Consider the following 25,077-nt stretch of genomic DNA (forward strand, 5'->3'; position numbering starts at 1 on the left):
CACACACACACACACACACACACACACACACACACACACACACACACACACACCTGAACATCTGCCGTGACCCACTTCTGGGAGGGTCTGCCAGGAACTGGGTCTCCCAGGCAGAAGGGTGATCTTGTACCCCACAGCACGGGAGATCCGTGCTCTGCATGGCGGGGCAGTTGTGCTGTTTTATGATCCGTTGTGTTGGTACACGCACCTCTTGCTTTGCCTCAGACGCGCCGGTCTTTACGGGCATGTTTAAAACATGGCCCTACTACCAGCAGCTGGTGAGGCATTCCCCCAGAGAAGTACAATGTCATTTATTCCCGCTCTGCTCCCCACCCTCTTTCTCAACAAACACTCCTGCTCTCCTTCCAAACAGTGGTGTGTGTATGTGGGTTTCAGTGAGTGTCTTTGCGTGTGTCTGCATTTGCATGTGTCTGTGTGTGTGTGTGTGTGTGTGTGTGTTAGTGTTTGTGTGTGTCTACATTTGCATGTATGTGTGTGTGTGAGGCAGTGCTCATGCAGTGCAGACACGTTCGGTCCACAAGAAGCAAAGCAGTGCGTGCATGCGTGTGTGAGTTCAGTGAAGACTGGATTTCCTACCGCAGAGTCATAATGTTTTCAAACCACCACTCTTCCGAGATACAGCAGCCAGTTTTAGGAGAAAGAGCCACAATACTCTCAGTTCCTGGCCTTGTGCCATGAGCACCACAACCAGCCATGCCTCTCTGTCAGCTTTTCAGCTTGTGTGTGTGTGTGTCTGTGTGTGTGTGTGCCAGTGTAGTATCTGTTGTGTACATGAGTTTAGTCTGTGTGTTGAATGTGTGCTCGGTTTCAGACATCTGTGTGTGTGGACGTGTGTGTGTGTGTGTTGTGTGCGTGTGCGGATTTATGAGACTTATAATGCCTCCTGCACATTAGAGACACTCTGTGTATGTGTGTGTGTGTGTGTGTGTGTGTGTGTGTGTGTGTGTGTGTGTGTGTGTGTGTGTGTGTGTTTGTGTGTGTTTGTGTGTGTGTGTGTGTGTGTGAGTGTGTGTGTGTGTGTGTGTGTGTGTGTGTGTGTGTGTGTATGTGCGTGTGCGTGTCTGATCTACGGCTACACCACTAGTCCCCTCTTCCTTTCATTTTCCACCAGATTAACTTTATTAAGCACTGTTAAGCTTTATTAGATTCTTATCAAAACACAGACATACTCTCTGAGCAAGCCTAAAACAGTAAAAAGAGACAGAGAGACAGAGAGAGATGAGAGGGAAAGAGAGAGGGAGACACAAGACAAGTTCTTAAAATTGGATGTTTCAAAAGGTCCCACTCCTTCAAACGAACAAAGTGTGAAAGCTTCTTTTCTTTCAACATGAAAGCATTCTTAAATCTTTAATCCTGCGAGTATTATAACTCTGTAGTCCTGTGTGTATCGTTACTGCTTCGTACAAGCAGTGTCTTTAGTGTGCAATGCATTTCACACACAACTGAGGAAACAATACCCTTTCATGTACACGCAATCACCACCCCTTCACGCCCCACCATAGTTCAATGATAACTTCACTGCCAACTGAGTGAGATGGCTTTAGCATTTAGCATTAGCAGTTGCCATGACATTTGACGTTGGGCCATTTAGTGAGGGACAGCCTTGTTCGTTTTGCACTTGTTCTGAATGCCTGAATGCTGAGGTCGTTGCTGTTTGCTGTTGTTTCACTTTTTAGATCAAAACAGCCGGCCATTGGCAGATCGTCTCCACGGTGCACACAGAAGTTCAAACGAATTTGCAGATACCCCTCTGGGATGGAGATGAAAAATGGAAATCAAAAGGCACGTCCATTTTCATCGCCGTGGAATATGGAGCAGTGCCCTGTTGTCCTTGTGGCTACGCTAAAAGTTAATGTTTTTCAATTAACATTAGACCCAATTAACATTACAGCTGTTGAATGAAAGGAAATATAAAAAGCCCAATCATTAGTGTGGCCATATGACGCTGTTTAATCCTCATAATGAGGCTTTGGCTCTGGACAGAGACTAACTGCCGCGCTGCTTTGTGTGGTAATGAATTGAATCACGTTCTTCTGTAGCAGCACTGCACAGACACACACAGACACACACATACAATAGTCCCCTAAGTAAAACTCTCCTTATTTTTCAAGTGGCATTGATCCCACCTTAAAACATACCTTTAAGTGATTAGACCTGATTAGACATTTACAAATATAGCAAGACATCCACAAAATATTTAGTAAATGTTAATGTAATGTTTATGACATTCTAGGTGTACTCAGATGCAACTTTATTTTTTACAATGTTTGGATATTGGGACACCACCTCAAATCATTCACACTAGAATTTTTTATCAGATTGCTAGTGTTAGCCCTAGAATTAACAACCAGCTAGATTTAGCTTAGGCTATTCCCAGTTGGCTACTCCCAATAAGTAAATGATACATTTACAATGGCAATTCCGCTAAAGTTTTATATTGGTTTCTAAGAATAATATAAAAATAATTATAATAAATAATGATCTGACATTAAGGCTTAATATGATTATAAGTGAATTGCGATCTCTACTGGCTCTTTGGCTAACATTACCCTATTGTCATAGCGACTCGGGCAGAATGATACTGCAGTGCACAGATTTTGTGACACAATAACACATTATTAAAACATTAGACTTAACTTTAAGACTTTCTGAATAAGACTTTCCACAAAGGGTCTGTTAATAAAACCAACAGCACAACAGGACATTTAAATGTAGCCGTTTCCCAGAAATGATAAAACAATACTAGGTTAATCTAAATTGACTGGCAATCTCGACTTCAAACTCAGCTACTCCACATAATAAACGAGAATGGGCGCAATTCAGGTACTGCAGCTGGTCTCTTCCAGGGAAGGCTGTCAATCACTTCATTACCGAGTGTATCCTTGCCTCCTCACAATATAGTACAATAACATTTAACGATTAATTTCTAGCAGAAAATATAAAAATTGTAGATATGATAATAGGAAAAACGAATTGTTGGAATTAAACACTGTAGATGGAAAGGACATTTAGACATGAAAACAGTGGCATGGAAAATACTTTGTCATTGAAACACACGGGAATGGGCGGAGTTTTTTTTATATACAGTCATCGGTTTGAACAGCTCCTCCAGAGATTCCACACGAGGAATGATAAAGGAGTCTACTTCTGCCACCACTGTTTTTCTTTATCTGATGTTTAAAGCATGTGTAGAGTAAGGTGAGAGGAAATGTGTGTGTGTGTGTGTGTGTGTGTGTGTGTGTGTGTGTGTGTGTCTGTGTGTGTGTGTTTGTGTGTGTGTATGTGTATGTGTGTGTTTGTGTGTGAGTGTGAATGTCTGTGTGTGTGTCTTTGTGTATATGTGTGTGAGTGATGGATGGCTCCTCAGGCCACCCAGGCTCTTAGTGTTTGATTGACAGCTAACTCATCACTGTTTACACCTCTCACACCTAGGCCTATCCCTTGATTGATTCTGAGGTTCAGTACACAGAGAGATGCAACACATGCTCTTATCCTAGCCTGTCACATATATGCTCTCTCCCACCCCCTCTCTCTCCCTCTCTCTCTCTCTCTCTCTACCTCCCCCTCTTTCTCTCTCTCTCTCTCTTTCTCTCTCTCTCTCTCTCTCTCTCTCTCTCTCTCTCTTTCATTCCATCCCTCACTCACATCCTCTCACACTCTCCTGCTCTCCCTAAAAACATACAAAACACACTATCATCTACACTATCACCATCATCTACACAGCTACAGGAGTGTAAGACAAAGGGCAAGCAGGCACACACAAGTACAGTAACAGGGAAACATACTCACACACACACACACACACACACACACACGTGTTTAATGTGGAGGAGGCATTATAAGTCTCATAAACCCTAATCAGCTCCTACTATTGGTTTATGGCCGCTGGACTGCATATGAAATATATGCCTGTTTTAAAATGTAATTGCTTTATGATATGGGATATGGGATTTTCCCGGATTAATGGTACAATGTCCCTGTAGGTCCAGGATCTTCACCTAAACACTAGCTGGCCATTTCCAGAACAATTACGTGACTGTAAACACAAACCAATACACAATTGATACATGGATAACTGAAGCATTCATTACAATTGGGAAAAATGTGTTAGCTACACCAGAAAAAATCTCAGAAGCTGAATCAAATGCATCTGTGGAGTTTTTCATGACCTTTTGAATCTTATCCACAATCTTCCAACACTTCTCATAACATATGTAACTTACATTGTTCAAGTGCTATGCAATTACAGATCTGCTCAGTATATGCTTCCTATCATTCACACACGCACACACGCCCACACGCACGCACACACAATCCCCAAACCTTTCTTATTCTCAACACTACATTGACTCCAGGCTGGGAATACACCACATCACACCAAATCACTCTGCTGCAGTGAGCTCCGGTGAATCCAGGCACATATTACAAGAGATTATGCTGAGGTTAACATGGACCCCGAGCAACCTTCCAGGCTATCTCATTCACTTGCAATAGCCCTTGAAGCTGCAAGAAATAAATGTGAGCTGGCTAGCTAGCTGGGAATATTCAGACACACACAAGCACTATCAGCACATAATAACACCCTCAGGTTAAGGCCCTCTGTCTTTTCCATCAGAATACGGCAACAGTCTTGTTCGTTATGACAATCTTCAGCATCAGTAATTCAGTTAATTAATCTGAACCCTGAAGCATGCTCTTCACTTTAGTAACACACACTCTCTCTCTTTGACACACACACACACACACTGTTAGGACCACATGGCTCGATGTGGAGGTAACATAAAAATGGGGAGACCACACCGAGTAAAGGTTTAAATCAAAAGATAATTTATTAACTGAATGAAATGAAAATACTTACAAAAGTCAGTGAATGAGAGGCAAGAGAAAGTAAAGTTCAATGTCGTGCAGATCAGTGTATGTGTAGTGGTAGAAGGCCAAAAGGGTAAGCTCCGGGGAAAAGTCTGGCAGACCTGTGCCAAAGAGTCCATCTGAGAAAGAGGCCGCCCCCAAGCTCACCTCAGGAACTCTTTTTATTCTGTCCCGCCAATCATCTGCCATCTAGCCACATATGCCAGACAAGAGGGCTCCCCCTGTGGATCGGAGGGACAGGACAGCCAACAGGGTTTTAATGCGGCACACCCAGCATGGCCAAGCTGGGCATGACACACACACACACTCAGACAGACACACACATACACACACACACACACACACACACACACACATGTATATGCACAGTCACTCACACACACACAAACCCCGTTTCCTGCATTTTCCCTACAGATAGACTAGGTCTCTCATGTGAATACCACTGTGAGCTATGAGGGGAAATGTGAGTAGTGTTAGAACCAGGGGATGGCAAGCTGCCATTGTGATATGCACAGGCTGTTCCCACATGAAGTCTTACTCCTCACCTGCCAAGTTCATTACATACATACACACACACACACACACACACACAGACACACACACACACACACACACACACACACACACACACACACACACACACACACACACACACACACACACACACAACCAAAAGGGGATGTGTACATGAGTTTCATTATAGATAAAAAGAGGACACATACTCTATTCATCTGCCCTTCACTTTGTGTGTGTAAGTGTGTGTGTGAGTGTGTGAGTGTGTGTGAGCAAGCTCCTCTCCTCTCTACAGACACACCAACAGATGGCACCATGCAGACAAGCAGACAGGCACTGATTGGACGCCATGAGTAACCATGACAACAAGGGTTAGGTCGAGGAAATACAGACGGACGCACGCACACACACACACACACACACACACACACACACACACACAAAACAACAACAACTACCTTCAGATTAGCAGGTGATGCATGTCATTACTTTTCAATACAGAACAGCCATTCACTATCCAAAAATATACTACAGTGTAATACTTGTCAAATATCAATTCTGGAAAAAAAAAAAACGACCTGCTCTGTGGAGAAAATAATGAAGGAGCCCTCGCTAAACTCATTCCAGTTAACTTTGGTATGACTTTAAATGTAATTTAAATCAAAATCCATTTAGTGGTGTGTCCGATCCCTGCATGACTGAGGTAATTATTTATGAAAAGCTTTACAAAATACAGCACTCTGAGGCAATTATGACTTTGTAGAGGAAAACAGACATCTCCACAAATCTACCTTCTACGGTTAATGCTTAGTTTTCATATCAATTTTCTCCAAGTGTAATTAGGAAAATTACACTTAAATAAAAATGACACTGCTTCTCTGACAGGCATGGCTGCACATAGCAATCACACTGCGGGATAAAATCATAGCAATCACACTTGGTTACCAAGGAACCAACACAGGACTAAGTCTCTTTGGATGAAACTACAACTAGACGAGGATTTTTCAGCTTCTTCACTTCAGGGAATCCACAAGGCAGACACTTGAACGGCAGGATGAAATATCTGACTACAGGCTTCTAAGCACAGATTGCAGAGTCGTAACCCTTACGAGGTAGTAGTAGGATGGCGCAAGAAGCTTCCAGAAATAGCTGCCCAACATAGTGTCTACAGGTCAACAGAGCAAATAATAACTATGAAAATAACAATTTAATTGGTACCGCATTCTGGTGAGATCCCCAGGTTTTTCCAACACAAGTCAATGCCGGCACAGTGAGCTCTAAGCAAAGGTTTTATTTCATCTGAGCTTTTCGTTTGAAGATCCTAAGCAGTTTACATCCATGTGTTTATTTACCTCAGTGTGAACCTGTGTATGAGTGTGTGGGTGTGTGCTGTGTGTGTCCAGAAACAAACACACACACACACACACACACACACACACACACACACACACAAACAAGCATTCTTTAAGTTACAAATACAGAGTTACTCTTGACTATATTCCCTTTGTGGGGTTCTGCATTACGTCAGAAGACGGACACAAAGTGTCAGTCCAGTGTAAAGTACACACATTTTCCACGTGCAGCTGTCCGTCCAGGTTGGTCCCATTATGAGTAGAGGAAATTACTCTAAGTTTAGCCTCTCGGATCAGCGCCAAACAGATCTGTGTTCCGGGACGAGGGGAGTCTGGAACAGGACCAAAACACTGAGGCTCTCTCAGATCTGCCATGCTGTCTCAATTTAGTGAAATCCCTGCTCTCTGCCTCACGGGCCAACTCGGCATCTGGGCAGTCGTACGTCCAGTCATCTGGACTTAAGCATCTGATGCCTCCTCGCCCCTCAACGCCTCGGTACACACACACACACCTACGCTCTCCTCCTTCACCACTCCTTTACAAAACTTCACCTCTGAAAATATGGAGAGGGCACGACACCTGTTTGACAGTTTGAAACTTTTCATTAGGAACTTGGAGTTTGAGAGCAGGCAGGAGGTGTGACGAGGGACTGCAGCATACTACCACGCTGAGAAGATGAGTGAGGACGAGTTCTCATCTGTGAGGTGTCTTCAAAGTGTCTGCGGGCCCTCGGTGGCCTGATTAACACTCATGTACAGCTGGAGAGAGCTTAGTACCCTGACACCCCTACACACCCCTGGAACATCATGTCCTCCTGTTGGGTGCACACACACACGCACACATACTAGGGCTGCTTGATTTGGGCAAAAATTCTTATTAAAAAATTATTGTAAAGTATGATAAATAAATAAATACTTATAAATCAGGCATTTCATGAGGGAGGATATCCTGGGACAACCTCACTCAGACTTTTCACTGCTAATCACTCTACGTTTTTTTCCTTAAAAGGGGCCCATTTAGCAGATGAATACTTGTGAGAAAATCATAAATCTGACTGCTAATAAATTAATGGGAATTAAAAAAAACGATCTTCATTTTTCATCAGATACATTTTCTTGCAGGTCTCTGCACTACACAACTTCACCATTGTTATGCATCGATGACGCTGCCACTAAAAAAAGTAGAAATATTCCAGTGATACACCATCGACCCTGCAATCTTAATGCCGTTACACTTGTGTGCACCTCCAACAAAAGGGTGGAAGTACGCCAAGTGCGTCTGCACCACCTCAAAAATGCCTTGCATTGTTTTAAGTCCAGCATACATCACATTATATCAGTGCTGCAGTGACTTAGTAATGGTAATCAAGTGAGGAAAAGGACTTAATAGAGAAGAGGGAATGTACTTATCAACAGATAACCTGAGGACAGGTGAGTGCACTAATGAATGTGCACAACAGCCACTCTGACTCAACTTGGCTTTAGAGGGACAATAGTCGTTGCTTGGCAACGCTTGATGACGAAAACGCAGGTTGGAATGGGCGTACAATAAATAAACAAAAGAAAAATAAACAAAAGAAAACACAATCTGGTGTCTTCAAACTCCATTAGTCAGTAGAAGCACTGTTGAATAAACACAGCATGTCACTTTGTGATGTGGTGTCACATGGTGACTGTGGCGTACAGGAGATCCTCACAGCTGTTGTTCAGTCGTTTCAGATGAATTGGTTTGACCTTTTCTGTTGATCAAAGGCTCTCTTGCCGTCATCTTGGCTGACCTTAAACATGACACAGCCTGGCCGGCCTTTTGGGACGCTGTAAAGGTATGCGTCACAATAATAGTTTTATCTCGATTATCTTGTTTTCATAATCGTTGGAAGCCAAAATTGTAAATGAAAATAACAATCGATTAATCAGCCAATTCTTACACCTACACTTCACCACTTCATGATATAAGGCCATGACACCTTTTGAAACATGAAAACAGCTCAAAACTATTTATAGAGCTTTTGAATAGACAGAAGATGAGCTGAGGGACTGCTGTGTCTTGCCAGGCTGAAAGGAAAACTTAAGGCTGGCAGTTCTTCCCTGGCATGGTGAGGACCCTTCCAGTGTTGGGTGCCACGTGAGGAGGGCTCACTCTCAGAGTCTCAGAGGCATCTGTGTAGTACTGTTGGAGAGAGCTCAGTGCCCTGGCACCCCCTCTGCTGGGGCGCAGGTGCTGTGAGGTAGACATGAGGTGTACTGTGGTGCCAGTGTCATGGGAGCAGGCTGCCAGCTCAATGGTGTCTCACTGAAAGAGCCCACTTCAACACAGACATGTACATATACACTATCATGGGTGCAGAAAACCTCCAGAGGACCAGCCATCTTCAAGGAGACGCTTGTTCTACAGACAAAACAGAACTTATGTAAACTTAAGTAAAATGTTGAGGACTCTGAAATGACTCCAGCACAACACCATCCCGGTGTAAAGCAATCCCTTGACATGATTGCTGCAATTGCACTACAGTTCTACTGTAATTGCTTACATGCTGAGACCATGATTATTTTAAAACATGTCTGTACAAACAAATGTATTTGTATTCTTCACAGAAAATGTGTATATCGGACAGCTATTGATAAAGTTGCTTAGCAACATTTATATGAAAATATATAATATATGAGTTAAACCAAGGCCTACTTCATTTGAAGTGAAGTTCTTGAAATAAAAATCAAGGCAAGGAAATTGATTTGACTGCACGTCACAATTCCGCTATGTTGGCATAGTACATGAGGTTCCAAATAATCAAAATGTTGTGTTAAAAGTTCACACGCATTTGTTGTTTAACACATGTAGTAGATATGGTGACCATATGTCCGGTTTTCCATCCCTCTGTCCCCCCACCTGCACACCCTCCCTCCAGTTCTGTGGGAAACACTGGCGTGGGCTTCCTTGTGTGTGCGTGGTCACAATTGGACAACACACGCAGGGAACTTTGATTGAAGGCAAAATGGTGGCGGATCAGCTGCAGCTTGTTTGCATATATTTCCACTGTTGCAATGGGACACATTGGGTACTGAAAAACATTTCCAGAACGACCCACTGTGTTTGTTTTTATGTAAATGGTACGTGGTATGTTTTATGTATGGTAAAGTAGAGCATGACCATTTAAATTTCCTTCCTCCTTTTCCCCCTCAAAAACTTAATGTCAAACCAAATCTTAAAAAGAAAAACCACATTGGAATATTGATTTTCAGTTTATGATTGAATGACTCTGATTGAAATTTCTTTATGCTGGTGATTCATGACTGAATATATGGGCTTGTGATTGAAAGAATTTACGAGATCTAACGAGATCTTCAGCTGACAACGCTGGGTGGTGGAATGTTCTGACACATCCATACTTGCTTATTTTGGTGATCGCACCAACCAAGATGTTACCTGTAGATGTTAACTCACAAGCATCATTAAGCGTGAGCTGACCAGAGGATCATTTATTCAGTCCCCTGCGGCAAAGCCATAATACTTCCTTCCAGGTTCCCCTTTCTCTCAGATTCATAGCAACCACTGTAGCACTTGATTCATTTCCTTTTCCCTCCATTTGTTAAGATTTATGTTGCACCCATCTCTTTGATGTATGAACTGCTCTGGCCGTATGCCTTACAGTATTGACTCCCTTTCGCCCCTTTTCAAGACCATCCATTGTGTTCATTCACAAGTTACGCAAACCATTGTCTGTGGCCCTTTTTATGTGTAACTCAGTGGGTTTGATTAGGACCTCCGTGTTCATCATCAACAACAAAAACAACAACAACAAATACAAATTGATGAGAGCCAACAAAATTGACTCTTAAGGATATGAAACTTGAAACCAACCTCTGGCACCAATACATGTGCACGACTAATTATTTTGACTGCTTTCTAAACACAGACACACTTTAAAGTTAAGTTTTAGTATGTAGACTTTGATGATATATACACTTCTACAGCGCAGAATATATCTGACAAGGACTGGTTTTCCAATTACTGCCAAATCATCCGCACCAAATGAAGCAGCTTTAACTGCCCTTTAACTACCAAACTAGCTTTAACTACCAAACGCCGCCAGCTTTAACTACCCTGCTAGTGCATGGCTTGCCCCCGATGGGTCAAAGCATTGCTTAACCAAAACAGAGGACTACAAAAGTCAGCCTGCAGAGTATCAGCATTTGTGTCTACTCCTTTCTTCGCATAACATCCAATGAGCTCATGGCAGAGTCTGTGGCCTTATACCCTAGAGTGTGCCCGCTCTCGTCAGGCCCCAGTTCCATTGCATGCGCTGCATCTCCTGCAGGCTGAACTCTGACTTCAGGCTCAGTGAATATTCATGAAGGCTCAGTTGAGTGCAGCTAGGGGGGGAGGGCTTGCAGCAGGACAGCCACACGTGATGGAGTTGATGGGGCGATTCCTGCACGTGATGATGTTTTGTCTTTGCGTGTCAGGAGCAGCTCCATGGCTGTGGCTAGGGCAGCCAGGGTGCACGTCCAATGGAGTTATGTTGTTGCACCACCAAAGAGGTGGATAATTCCAGGTTGGAAAAGTAACCTATGCCCTTCCGTGTTTGAGAGCCCTGCCAGTGTGCTAAAACTGATGACAACTTTGACTCTCTGCATTATCCTGAGTAGTTGGTTGACTTAGAGGTCAGGCTCAAGAAACACATCCTGAGGTGTCAGCTGAATCAAGAACAAACGTAGCCCCGACTGTGGTCCCATTCGGGGCGGCTCTGTGCCAGACCAAGGCCGGAGTCGTGGCTGCCGTCACCTGCCACCTCGGAAAGGTCCAGAGACTGGCGCAGTCAAGCAAGGGAAAGTGAGGAGTGTGTCACCCCACACACGCCAATCCCTCTGACAGGCGTCATCTGCGCTCCGCCAGCAAACCAAAAAATGAGCCCGGAGGATGAGACACCGTGGTGCACTGCGGTCTATCAGCTGCTTCATTAAACACACAATGAATAAAATATCAGCCAGAAGGAAGGGGGGAGGAGAGAGAGAGGGACGAAGGGAATGAAGGAAACTAGTGGAGAGAAATGAGAGAGAGAGATAGAAATAGAGGATTTCACAGCAAGTGATGGCATGATTCTGCTAAATGTCACTGATTAGTTTTCAGTTTCAATCCTATTTTTTTCAAACCTATTTGTTCATTCCTTCTCAACATCAAAACAAAGATTGTTACAAGTTCCCATTTCAACAACGCGGCTGTGTCTTGTGTTTTCCTTTCAGTACCATTATTCTCTTGTATAAAAACGAATTTGAATGTCTTCCACTCTTTCTGTAAATACTTTTAGAGACAAGGTTGTGGAGTAACTAGATGTAATGGAGTTAAGTAATTAAATTACAAGATAAATGTAACTGTAATTCGTTACCTTTACTGAGAAAAATTAGTTTAGTATTAGTAATACACTTAGTTACTAATCAAAATGTTGGTGAATACAAAGGGATAACATCCGAATATAATAATTTAGTACATAGAATATATTTTTTATATTACACTTTTCGCAGTCTAGACAGGCCCGATTATTGTGGCAGTATGCGCTTGTTTTTGATCTCTTACTCATTCTCTTATTTATGTTCGAACCTCCTCTCATCTGCCAGTCAAAAAGTAATGCCCGTTAAATACTGTAGATAAAATACATTTTACATTTTTAACAGGGTAACTAGTAACATTGTGTTGAATACTAATGGTTATGATGCCCAATAACATTCTTGTTAAATCAGGGGGGGGGGGGGGAGGGGGTTCTGATATGTACTAACTGTTTCCACTGTCTCCACTTAGCTTTCTTTATCCATAACATCCTACACTCTTACCTCTTACTTGTTGTGATCTCCCATCCATCCATCATCCAAACATACCCATTGGCTCTTTTTGTTATTTACTATTTCAAATATTCTATTCATAGTACAAAGTTCCTTTATGCTTACATAATCACATTAGGTCTACTCTGTAATAATTCAATATGGACATTAAAGTGCACTTTGGATGACACCATTTGTTTTCTTCCGTTTGTTGGGGTAAACTACAGAACAGTAGTACCCCGTACTGCCAGCCTGTGGCAGCTGGCACCAATGCCAGCCCAGAAGCTTGGCGCTTTCATGATGCGGATGAACGGGTCTGGATTTAGAAAGAAACACACAACACTGCCGCTCACAGAGAATCTCACAAGATGCATACAGTATGAGTGCAATTAGAAATGCAACTCCCATACACCTGGTGAAATTGGAATCTGCTCTATCTAAGGGCAGAATCATTCATCTCAATCTCATCCTCGGTTTAACAAGGGTAAACAGGACTGGGTGGAACTGCACCTTTTCTGGATGCATCCTGCTCTCGCCCTGTCCTTTGTGCAAGAGAGTTAGAGGATCTGACCTGAATTCACTCTCTTTCTCTCTTTCTACTGTGCTCAAACACACACACACAACTGCATAAATCAACATCAACAAATACACACGCACACACACATACAGTACACATCCTGTGCGGCTTCTTCAGAGGACAATACATCGCACCCCACACCAACACCATGAAAATTATCTAGGAACAATAATACACAACACACTCTGCAATGACCAGCACAGATTACAAGTATGCACACTCACGCACACAAACAAACACACACACACACACACACACACACACACACACACACACACACACAAACACACGCACACAGACACACACACACACACACAGACACACACACACACAAACACACACACACACACACAGATAACTCACTTCTAAATACTTCCCGTCGATGGATCAATCTAAAGAGGTCCGTGTGATGTTTACCTCCCAGCCGTGTCCAGGGGCCCTGCATTTTGAGCCCCACGCTTCCGCTGGTTATTGATCTTTGCCCCATTATGATTTTCATAACCCACAGTCCACCTCTGAACAACCCCCGACCCCTCCCTCTGAAGCAGCTCTGGCACAGGCTTACACCAGGTCTGGGCCAGAACTTGCTCCCCCGTCAGTCCCCATCTGGGATATGTTTTAGCACATTGCTGGCCTTAAGTTATTGATCTCTGGGCCATTATGATTTTCATAACCAGCAGCTCCGATACATTATGAGCCTCAACCTTCACGAGGGGAGACAAGTGCGCCGGAGCGTGAGGGGCTGAAGTGAGAAACACACGGCCCCGAGCCCATCTCCATTCTCTTCAAATCCATAACAGCTGCATTAGGCCTCTGAGGGGGCATGATATTTTTGTCATTAGGTTAGGGTCATATCTATAATGCTATTGGAAAAAGCATAATGCATCTTAGGCCGGGTCAGTCGTGTGCACACGTGCCAGGCCCATTAGGGAGACTTTCATAAACAAAAAGCCTTTTAATCCAGCAAGGTCGAGTAGAGGTGGTGAGAGGGGGCCACGCTCAGGCGGGACATTTTAAACCAGAAGCTTCAAAACAAACACACAGACACGGACACTAACACAACCTTATTTGGCATCAGACGCTACAAAACATACACACACAGACACGGACGCTAACACTACCTTATTTGACACCAGACACTACAACACACAGACACAGACACAGACACAGACACCGCCTTTTTTAAACACCACAGGCTTTAAAACATACACACATCCAGAGAGAGAGAAGCACACACACCACCTGGTTCACTTTTTTCTTGCAGCGAGGAAACTGCAGGTAATTGCGAATTCCAGGGAGTAATTCAGGTTCAAAAACAGAAAGTTCTTCTCAGTATTCTGGGACAACCCCTTACATTGCTACTCTCTGAACAGCCAACTTCATTTACAAGGATTCTTCCGCTCACTCAACATCACTCAGCAACATCAATGCATGAGACTCCATCCCCCCACCCACCCCAGACACACACACACATACACACACAAACACACACACACACACACACACACACACACACACACACACACACACACACATACGCGCATGCACACATACAGTACATACACACACTCGCGCACACACACACTTGCGCACACACACACCCCCCCCAGACAGAAAGCAAATACATTCCATTCCACCCCAGATTAGGCTTGAATGTCATGAAATGAGCGAGACCCCAAAGGACCGTTTGTGGTGTGTGTGTGTGTGTGTGTGTGTGTGTGTGTGTGTGTGTGTGTGTGTGTGTGTGTGTGTGTGTGTGTGTGTGTGTGTGTGTGTGTGTGTGTCTGGTCTTCTGCTATTTTGCTTTCTCTTTGCTGTTTTGTTACTCTGCTAACAGCAGACGGTCTTGTCTGTTGTGCATTGGGGCCATTTCAGACACAAGGGTGTGAGTGGAGTGTGGTCTAAGCAGAGATGGGGGTTGGTCAGTGGGTTAGTGGGGGGTAAGATGTTGGCTAAGGGAGTGGTGCTGGGCTGCATGGCGTGGTGCCGGCACACTGAGGAGGATTTGGCCCAGGCTGCACCTCTCTCCTGAGGGGCTCAGAGACACAGTCAACCATAAAGACAGCACTGTAGGAAGCCCGCAGCATTACACACACACACAAACACACACACACACACACACACACACACACACACACACACACACACACACACACACACACACACAGCAGATACGCACAAATGCACAAAAACACACACATACACATGTCGTCTGATTCCTCAACCGGAGGAAGCCGATCCGCAAGCTGGAGAAGCTGGTTCCAGGCCCCCCCCCCCCCCCCCCCCCGCCTTAGACACACGCGCACACACACATGCACACACACACACACACACACACACACACACACACACACACATACACACACACACATACATACATACACACACACACACACACACACACACACACACACACACACACACACACACACACACACATACACACACACACATACATACACACACATACACGCACGCACGCATGCACAAGCCCACATACATACACACCCACACATACATACACACACATACATACATACACATACACACCTACACACATACACATACACATTCATATACACACACATACAAACACACACACACACACACACACACACACACATACACCCACACACACACACACACACACACACACATTCACACACACACAGGCACACATAAACACACTAACACAGGCGTGCACACACGCACAAACATGCACACAGGTGATCATGTGCCTCCACTTCTGATGGGGGATAGAAGCTGAGTACTCTGCTCTTGGAAAAAACATTCATGGTCACAACCACGATCACAAGCACATACTTGATTTTCTACACACCATCTGGTCTTCTATTCTACCCGCTGACACTCTAGGAACACACACACTCAAACTCAAAAAGACATGCACATAAAAACACACAAACACACAAACTAACACAAATATGCACTGTAAGGCAGATGTGCTAAAACATTAGTGCCCGTTTAAGGCGTATTTTCATCACAATGTGTCTCTAATAACATGGCATGGCATGTATGAACACCCCACCCATTCGGTCTGCCTCAAGAGCACAGAATGACTTGTTTCTGACTGGTGCATTCATTGGAGGGTCGTGGGGAAATTGGGAGTTTTGGGCAAACTGGGCTTGGAGAAACTACGCATTCCGATATGTATGAAAACTGCAGGGATAGCGCATGTCTAATGTGACTTTTTTCCGCTGTTTAAAAAAAGGTGTAATTCAAATTGCATATTGAATTACACACACAAACACACAGATGGGTGCATAGGAGACATTTACAGAAACAAACGGAAGCAGCATTTTGAGCACCGGTTTTGCTCATTTGTACCATTTTAAGAGCAACCCTCACATTTGTTCACCGATGTTGCCATCTCTTTTTCAACTTCATCCATGTAGCTTTCATGTAGCTGCCTGCTACACTATTGATTTTGTTTATTATAGGCGCACAAGTCCCACTATTTGTTTGAGTGGCGTAGAATTGGTGAATAAATCAACAGCTCTCTAAATTAGTTCTTACATACACTGAATCCTATTACCTTCATGAAGTTAAGATGTACTGCAGGACTGCATTAGTTTTAGCTCAGTGTTCTAAAAAACAGTTCATATTCACCAATAATTCTAATTTTTTCTGCATAGAAAACTCACTATCTATGTCCTGCAAATTGTGTTTAATGATGCAAAGCTTACAGATGTGCTGTCATTATTTGGCCTTCTTCAGAGAGCAACATAATCACATGATCATGTCTGTAGGATGGTATGGGGGAAGGGGAGAGGATTACTCATCATCTTTGTCAATTTGACAAACCCCACAGTGATCCTCACTGATGTTGGCCTGCCTTAAACTAATCACCACTGTTGCTGGTTTGGCCAGCTCACATCTGGAGCAGTCACACCTGTGTGCTCCCATCTAGTCACTCCCAGGCCGAGTCATTTTGAACAACTCATTAGATGCCTAATTATTCATGCACAAATAATTAATTTTACACAGCACAATCTTTCATTTCACTGCGGTATGAAATGATCCGGCAGAGAGTATGAGACAGAGGGGGGAAATATGACCAGAGACATGCAACAGAATACACACATACACACACACACACACACACACACACACACACACACCAGTGACTTCTACACAGTTGAACATGTTTCATCTCTCAAGGCTTTCCCGCCCCCTCTCCCCGCCTCTCTCTCTCTCTCGCTTGTTCTCCTTTACACAGACATACTGACAGCTTTCAAATGTCAGTTTTTACAAAAAGCAAACAGCTCGTATTCTGCAACATAGCAGTGTTTTTCTGAGAGACAAGGGGGGAAGGAGAGGGGTGGAGACGAGATGAGCTGGAGAAGGGACAAAACTAGAGGAATAAAGAATTAGAGAATAGAGAGGAAGGACAAGAGCAATGAAATGGAGAGAGGAGAAGATGAAAGAAAAGATTTTTCATTTAAGTCAAATCCTTCACTGTAACCATACAAGTGACAGCCTTACTCAGCCCAATACAGACACAGATGCATGTACATGTACACACACACACACACACACACACAAACACACACACACACACACACACGCGCGTGTGCACAGACACAAATATGCAGAATGGCCTATTGATGTGCATGATGTTTCCAAACACACACATTGGTATGTATACACAAAGACACAGCCATATGCCTTCTGACTGTGTAGATAAAAGAAACCTACATGTCTGTATGATAACACATTATCTGCATTCCAATTCCAACTAAAAGTCAATGCCATTGTGATAACAGCAACCTGCAGTAATAACCTAAAGGCTCTACATTAAAAACTTGTATAAGAACTATATAATTCAGACAGTCATCTAAGCAGTTTCCTCTTTATAATACCACACGTTGTTATGCATTACATACGTACATAATGAACTAGATAGACTGGCTTGTGCTTAAGCTGCCAAGCATCCTATTTCATTGTGGTTCTGTTATGCAATGCTAATCATGAGTGGGGAAACATAAAAGGCCTGTGCCCTCCCTGCCAGCATTTATGCTAACCTGTATTTATACACTCAGTCCATGGATAGCAACGTCCCATTAAGAAGCTAAAGGATTGTCCTCCTAATGCCCAAACCGCTTTCCTTGGTACAGAAAAAGACAATTAGCTTAATGGCTGCCCCCAATGAAAATAAATTGAGCCCGCTTAAGGTATTCAATTAGACAAATAATGTATTGAGGTCCAACACTGTGGCGACAGGCTGGCTGGAGAGGAACCGTGTTTCCGGCACCAGAGAGGGCTCACATCTAGTAACAGTTAGTGGACTGCAAAAATCACTGCCACCAGACAAGGGCACATTTACTTTACAGGAAATCTCTTTGAGTTAAAGCATGTCTCTTAAAATTAGAATCTTCCTTTCACTTGTAGTATGTATCCACGTACAAAGAAAATCTTACAACACAAGTCTTTCTGAAGAAAAAAGATCTCAAAATGAAGCAGTTAAGTATACGTATAAGAATATATGTTCTATGCTACCTTTTTAATTACATCTATACCACGGGGAAAGAAGCAGTTCTCCATTTGACAATAAACATACAGATCCGATCTTAGTCATTTTTATTTGTTAATTATCAATGTACATAGTCAGCAATAAGGCTGCACTCACATTCAGATACCAACTTTGCAACTGATTCAGGTGTTAGGATCGCCCAGACCTAGGACACATTCGTCAGGTCTGAAGTCACCTGCTACTCTAGACTAGCAGTGGTCTGTTTTTTTTTTCTTGCAAAATGTCTCAAATATCCACTTGATTTTGTTCTCATTGTATAGGAGAAGGCAGGATCGCCATTCATGCTGCATTCTCATGAAAATGTCAGGGAGAAAAACTTCCACACAATGCTCTCCACACTCTTCATCTCATATCTCACAGACAGCTGATGCCTGCTGCTGAAAAAGCCCTTTTTCCAGTGAGTTCCTCCTGCCGGAATGAGACAGTCTAATGTCCCCGCTCTCAAAGCCACTCATCAGTTATCAAGCAACGCCCCTCGCACCTGAACACACAGAGATGCAGGGAAACAAACCCTCACCGTTCTTAATGTTTCACACAGTGCAATGTCTGCTGCATAACACACACTATCCTCCTCTATTGAACGTTAATGCCCCTGTTTAATGTTCTAGGCCTAGTTTCCCGAACGCTAAAAAGGACTTGAAATCGGTCGTAAGAGGGATCCTTGCAGAGCGGTTTCCCGACACCGCACTTGCGGCTATGATGAGTCTACGATGTCTCCAAAATCCATGTAGGCCGTTAAGATATGTCGTTATCGGGAAACAAGGCCCTACTCTAGTGGGTTTTCTCTGTGCTGTGGTGCAGCGTGTTCTCAGTGCTAAAGTGTATTGTGTTTGGCTTAGTGTTAGGTTGGAGCAACATATTAATTACACAATTATATTACAGTTTTATCAGCTCTTCTCTGCACACGATTGTTTTTCAACTGTCACAGACTGCTATAAGATGGTCATGTTTGTCTGCCTGCCACAGTCAGGATTAAGATGGGGTGACAAAGCAGCTCTAAAGCGCTGTCATGCCATGCAGTGCAGGACCATAAATAAACTCTTGCCCACCTATGCCCTCCACCCTCTGCACAGCACAATCACTGGGCAGAGGAGCATTGTCAGTGGCAGACAGCTGTCTCAATCCTGCTCGACAAACAGACTGAGGAAGTCTTTTGTCCTGCAGGCCATACGGCTATTCAACTGCTCCCAGAAATGGCGGGGTGAAGTTGACTATTGGGCGTGATGCTGCCTCTCTGTTGCTACCCATGCTCACCTTGATTATGTCATCAGACTGCCCTGCTGTTGGTTACTGGCTTTGTAAGCCCTTACACTCAATTTTGTATTTATTTATATCATACATATCTTCAATTTCTATCTGATATTATTTACAGTGATCATTATTCTTGTACTGTTAATCACTTTAGATTTGCACTACTACCGTTGTCACATACTCTATCACAGTGGCAGCTCTCTGTACTGTTTCTTGTTTTTTGTCTATGTGTCGGAAAAGCTACTGGATGCCTACATTTTCCTCAGGATCAATAAAGTATCAATCATTCCCTATATCTGCTGTATCTATCAATCGAAAGGTCCTGTAGAATGCAAGTCTAGCAGATTGTCCCTGCTAAACTAAAGCTATGCTGTGACAAGACAGCAATACCCTCACACAGAGCTCACAGTAATGTTGAGGACCTCTGAAGCATTACTTTCCAGGGAGTGGTACACATGTGTGTATGTGTGTGCGCATGTGTGTGTGCGCATGTGTGTGTGTGTGTGTGTGTACGTGCGTGCGTGCGTGCATGCGTGTGTGTGTACGTGCACGTGTGGGGATCTGTGTATGTGTATGTGGGCACTGTACTCTTCTCTTGGATGAAAGCTTCCACCATCGTACAGCATTTAGCTAAAGCTCTCATGAGTGCGATTCTCTGTTTCTCTCTCTCTCTCGTTCTCTCTCTCTCAATCAGCCACAAACACATCCCATCTAGCACTAATTGTATAGCAGGCCGTGTGGCTGCCAGCTCTGGCCAACGGGGGACCTCTCAGGAGCATTGATTCAGAGGGTGAGTTTCAATCCCAGCGGGGTCACAACACAAGCGTTTTCAGCCCGCTGCTCATTATGAGCAGAGTACAGCAAACCGCTCTGCTCTAATAAAAACATCATCAATAAATAATACAGCTTTCAAAAAACACAGCCACACTGAGTAACAGACCCAAACGCACTTTTCAGACGGGGCCCACTCTTCAACCACAAAGCACCAGAAATCCTGCTCTGTGGCCTGATCCACTTTGAGGCATTAAAACGTAACCAGCTCTGGCTTATTGTCAAACAGTGTAATTTGGCTCTTGAAAAAGAAAATCACTTTTTTTTTTCCTCCTCCGAATATCATTTTTCCTCCTCCCTTTTGTGTTTGGAGACTAATCCATTTCAAGTGTGCTGGCTTCAGTAGGAGGCGAGTGGCCGTCAGGATTAACTCGCTCCCAGCACATTTAAAAAGGCCGCACTGCTGAATCTTCATTACCGGCAAAAACTCTTCAAGGTGAATTATGGATTTTATCATTCAACAAACATTCAAACGTTTTAGGACAACAAGAAATGTGTTGTTGTAAAAACATGCTAACGCATTTCATATTGTACTTCATTCTTGTTTTTTTTTATAACATTTGTGGTGTCTTTATCTCACATTTTTACAAGCCAGAAGATTTTTTAATGACGCATTGAAATTTAAAGAAACGGTAAATACATGGATATGTTGAGAGACACATTCGCTTTTCATTGTCCCTGTTATCTACATCAATGCTGTAGTTTGGAATCATTTCCTTTTCCACAACAAATACTCCATGAACACCAAAGGTGTCCTCAGATGCAACACTGTGACTTAGAGGAAGTAAACAGATAACCCCAGAAACAGACACCACTGGACCACCTGCAAAGACTCACACATAAACCCGTATGTCAATATTTCTCATGGACTTTTGGGAAACCTCACATAAAGCTTTTTGTATTTGTAGGCTAACAAAGATCTTCTCTGAGACAAAGGATATCACTGTTTGCTATGAATCTCTGATAGAGTTGATGCCCAACTGCGTTGACGCGCAAACAATAAACAAGGCATTTCAGTGAGCATGGCATTGCAGCTTTCCATCTTTCCCAAATTTCAACATTTCACGGTTCCCATTTCAAGAGGCACCATATGGTAGTAGGCATGAAAGTTTCAGTCTGGATGACTAGAATTGTTTTGCTTATCTCCACTGCCTAGTGCTTCAACTGCCTCAAGGACTCACCTCCTACCCAGGCCCACGTTGTCTCAAGAGCAGTGTTAGCATCAGCTACACGGAAGTTAGTGGTTGACCATAGTTTATTATCACTTTATAGTTGACTGTTATTGATATAGGAGAGACATGCTACTACCTAAGACGCCAGCGCTTATAATTGTTGGGAGAGTTGGGGGTGCGCAAGGCTTTAGTTTTGGAGGCTGTCGGATGAATTCTGCAGTACACCAACATGCTACGGAGCTGTCCAGCCCCCAGGTGCTGATTTGGACGCTTCTATGCCACGTATTGTTTCTGTAGGCTATTAGATAGTTACACTGTACGCAATACAACACACTCCTGACACTTTTATTAAGTGAAATTCAGAGTGTGCAAGTGTGCTACAGAAAATCTGCAGCAGGTAGCCTACACGTCATTACTATTAAACTCGGATGTTCTTGCTCTCCAAAAAGCGACACCATTCCCTCTAGTGGCTCAAGCTAGTTATTCAAAATCCTCAGACAAGCATTTCCACCCCCCAAAAGCTGCACAAATGGTGCAAACAATTGCGCTTGTTATCCTGAACACCGTAAACTACAAAACAGTTGCCAACAGTTGCCCGTTTAAAGATTGTAAAACTGAGGACAGTGCAGCCAGAACAGGAGGTTGTCATGGTATCAGCGCCACTGGTCATTCTCCACAAATAATTAATCATGAATTGGTTTATTGTTTCCACAAGATATGTTCCCTCCCCATTAAACATTGAGATTGAAAGGTTTCTCGACAGCATGTCGGTGTTTATGCCTCGGTAGCTTCAACTGTAAATGTAAAATTAGATAGAGAGAGACGGTATCCAAAACACTATGCTAAGTGAGGACGTTGTCTTAAGATTCCAGTCGCGGAAGCTGTGACTCTACAGAAGTCACTCACACATTTTATAATGGACATTATAACAAAGCACGTCTTCCAACATCTTCAAAACATTTACGCAATTCCTGTCTCAGAAGACATGGGGATTTTGCCTCTACCATACACCTACTCTGTGAGTTTTATACACAGAAAAAGGCTCGCACCCTTTGATCGGCGCAGCAGGATGCAAACTATCGCCGATTTAGAACCGCGTACGCACAGGGGAGCTATTTTACCGTTACATCACAAACTTAGGAAAGGGTGATTGCAGCAGAAGTTTGCCGTTCTTCGCGTGGATAGTGATACTGCAGCAATGTAAATGTAGGAGACGCGGTAAGGACAGCCAGGTCAGATATTGCAAAGCCTCCACAGAATCGAACCTGACTCATATAGCCTTCGGTGTTCCTCACACATCTTAGAGAATAGTGCGTGATCAATATTTAACATATCTAAGCATCTGGAATTCCCAGTAGGTACTTTCATAAGACGCTTTTACACAACGAAGTTTATATTCAACAATATTTGAATACTCAAAGATCGATATACAAAAAAAGAGGTAGGTAAATAAAGACGCCTAGTCGTGACTCGATTTTTTTTACACATTTCACATGGGGTAATGGCTGCATCACTTCAATGTTATGCACCTGAATGTACTCCAAGAATATGATTCATCTAAGGATATCCCTTTTCTCTAGATCTTTTTCGCACTGGGTTACTGCGTCGTGGGGCAGATTCTCTTCGGAATTTCCTTAAGTGGTGGGAACAATTAACCAACAGGTCGGAATCTATATGCAGTGGTTATTTTGAAGACTGCATAATTGATCTTTAATTCGAATCAAGAAAAAATCACTAAAGTAATGACACGCGTAGCCTATGGCGGCGAAGGTGGCTGAGCGTCTTCAGGTTTTTACAAAATAATCAGGCTGACCTGAGGTAAATTAATCAGATATTAGATTTGGGGGTGGAGAGTAAATGAAAGACTTAATTAGAATGCACACATGGACTCAACATGTGACAGACACTTTCTCAGCGGACTTACATGGTGGTGATGATTGAGGTGATGTTTGTGCTGTTCCCGTCGTTCACGGTGTCTTGTGGAGCAAGCAGGGGAAAGAATTTCGCATCGTCCGACTTATTGCAATTGATCTGCGTATTGGAGCAAGTGCATGAGGGCGGACAGTCCAGAATAGTACTCAAATAGTCCTGGAACAAGCTCAGGAGAAACAACACCCTCCACCAATAAATTCGGTCTGAAAAGAAAAATAAATCCATGATTCCAAATCTTCTGACCACAAAACGAGAGTAAACTCCTTTGCCGTCTATGCCACCGGAGTGGGCTACGTTAAACCTGTAACCGTGTTGCTGTTCGAGAGTGGGTGCGTGTATAGGTATGTCAAATTAATGCCAATGCGGTAGTGTCCCCGTAGTTCGGATGCCGTGTAAAGAGAGGGCAGGGTCAACAGAACCCCCTTTACAGAAAAAAAGGCTGGAAAATCGATACTCCAGTAGTGTCCTCGTATCCTGGCTGCATGGTACAGGATGGCGTATATTTTTGCTGCCGTTAGACGCCTAGTCCCAGGTTATTATAGCACGGATCCAGTGCTTACGGGTGTAGAGTTAGGAGTAGAGTCGCGGGAGAGGGAAGTCCATGCTCCGAGCATCAAGTCCCACCTACTGGGCAGATTTAAAACTGACGCACCTGCAATGTAAGAAAACGGCCGAGTCAGAATATATCCCCCATTTAGGCATGGGTAAATCCATTACATTAGGCGATAGATTTTAAGATGAATTACTGATTATATTTTAACAACTTTTTTTGTATTCTAGTATTTCGCTGTTATAGGCTACCTGAGCAATAGGAGAAATGTCCTAATTAATTATATCCTGCTCTGTGTAGGGTCAGTTAGTAGGCTATGTCCCTTTATCCTCCAATTTCGTCTTTGATCCGTTTATTGACAGGTGAGTTTTCTTAAATTTTTCTTCATAAAAGTTGAGAAACAGTAGAGGGGCAACAGCCCCAATTTTCAGAGATGTGTAGCCAATAGGCTGTTTGGCATATGGTGCTATTTAGTATTTAGCTGGCAAATTTACATCAAATGCCCAAAACTGGTGTAAAAATGTATGACTATACACGAATAATCTCCACGCTAAACATAGGCTACTATATGAACCCTTACCAAAAGAAAAAAAAGACAAAGCACATTCACTGTTTGCATATCAGTCAGTGGAATCCATGTTAAC

At 43.3% G+C, this 25,077-nt stretch overlaps 1 protein-coding gene across 1 annotated transcript in view; it reads right to left on the minus strand.

The window, feature by feature from the left end:
• Positions 1-24,108, minus strand: part of LOC308368487 (NT-3 growth factor receptor-like) — a gene marked incomplete at both ends in the record, with an annotated part of 184,190 nt that extends 160,082 nt beyond the window's left edge. The window contains one exon of the mRNA XM_080842660.1: positions 23,876-24,108. Coding sequence (XP_080698786.1) covers positions 23,876-24,108 — 233 coding nt within the window. The remainder of the gene's footprint in view (positions 1-23,875) is intronic.
• Between the last annotated feature and the right edge of the window lie 969 nt (positions 24,109-25,077).

The sequence above is a fragment of the Sprattus sprattus genome (assembly GCF_963457725.1).
Source record: "Sprattus sprattus genome assembly, chromosome: 7".
NCBI classification, from domain to species: domain Eukaryota; kingdom Metazoa; phylum Chordata; class Actinopteri; order Clupeiformes; family Clupeidae; genus Sprattus; species Sprattus sprattus.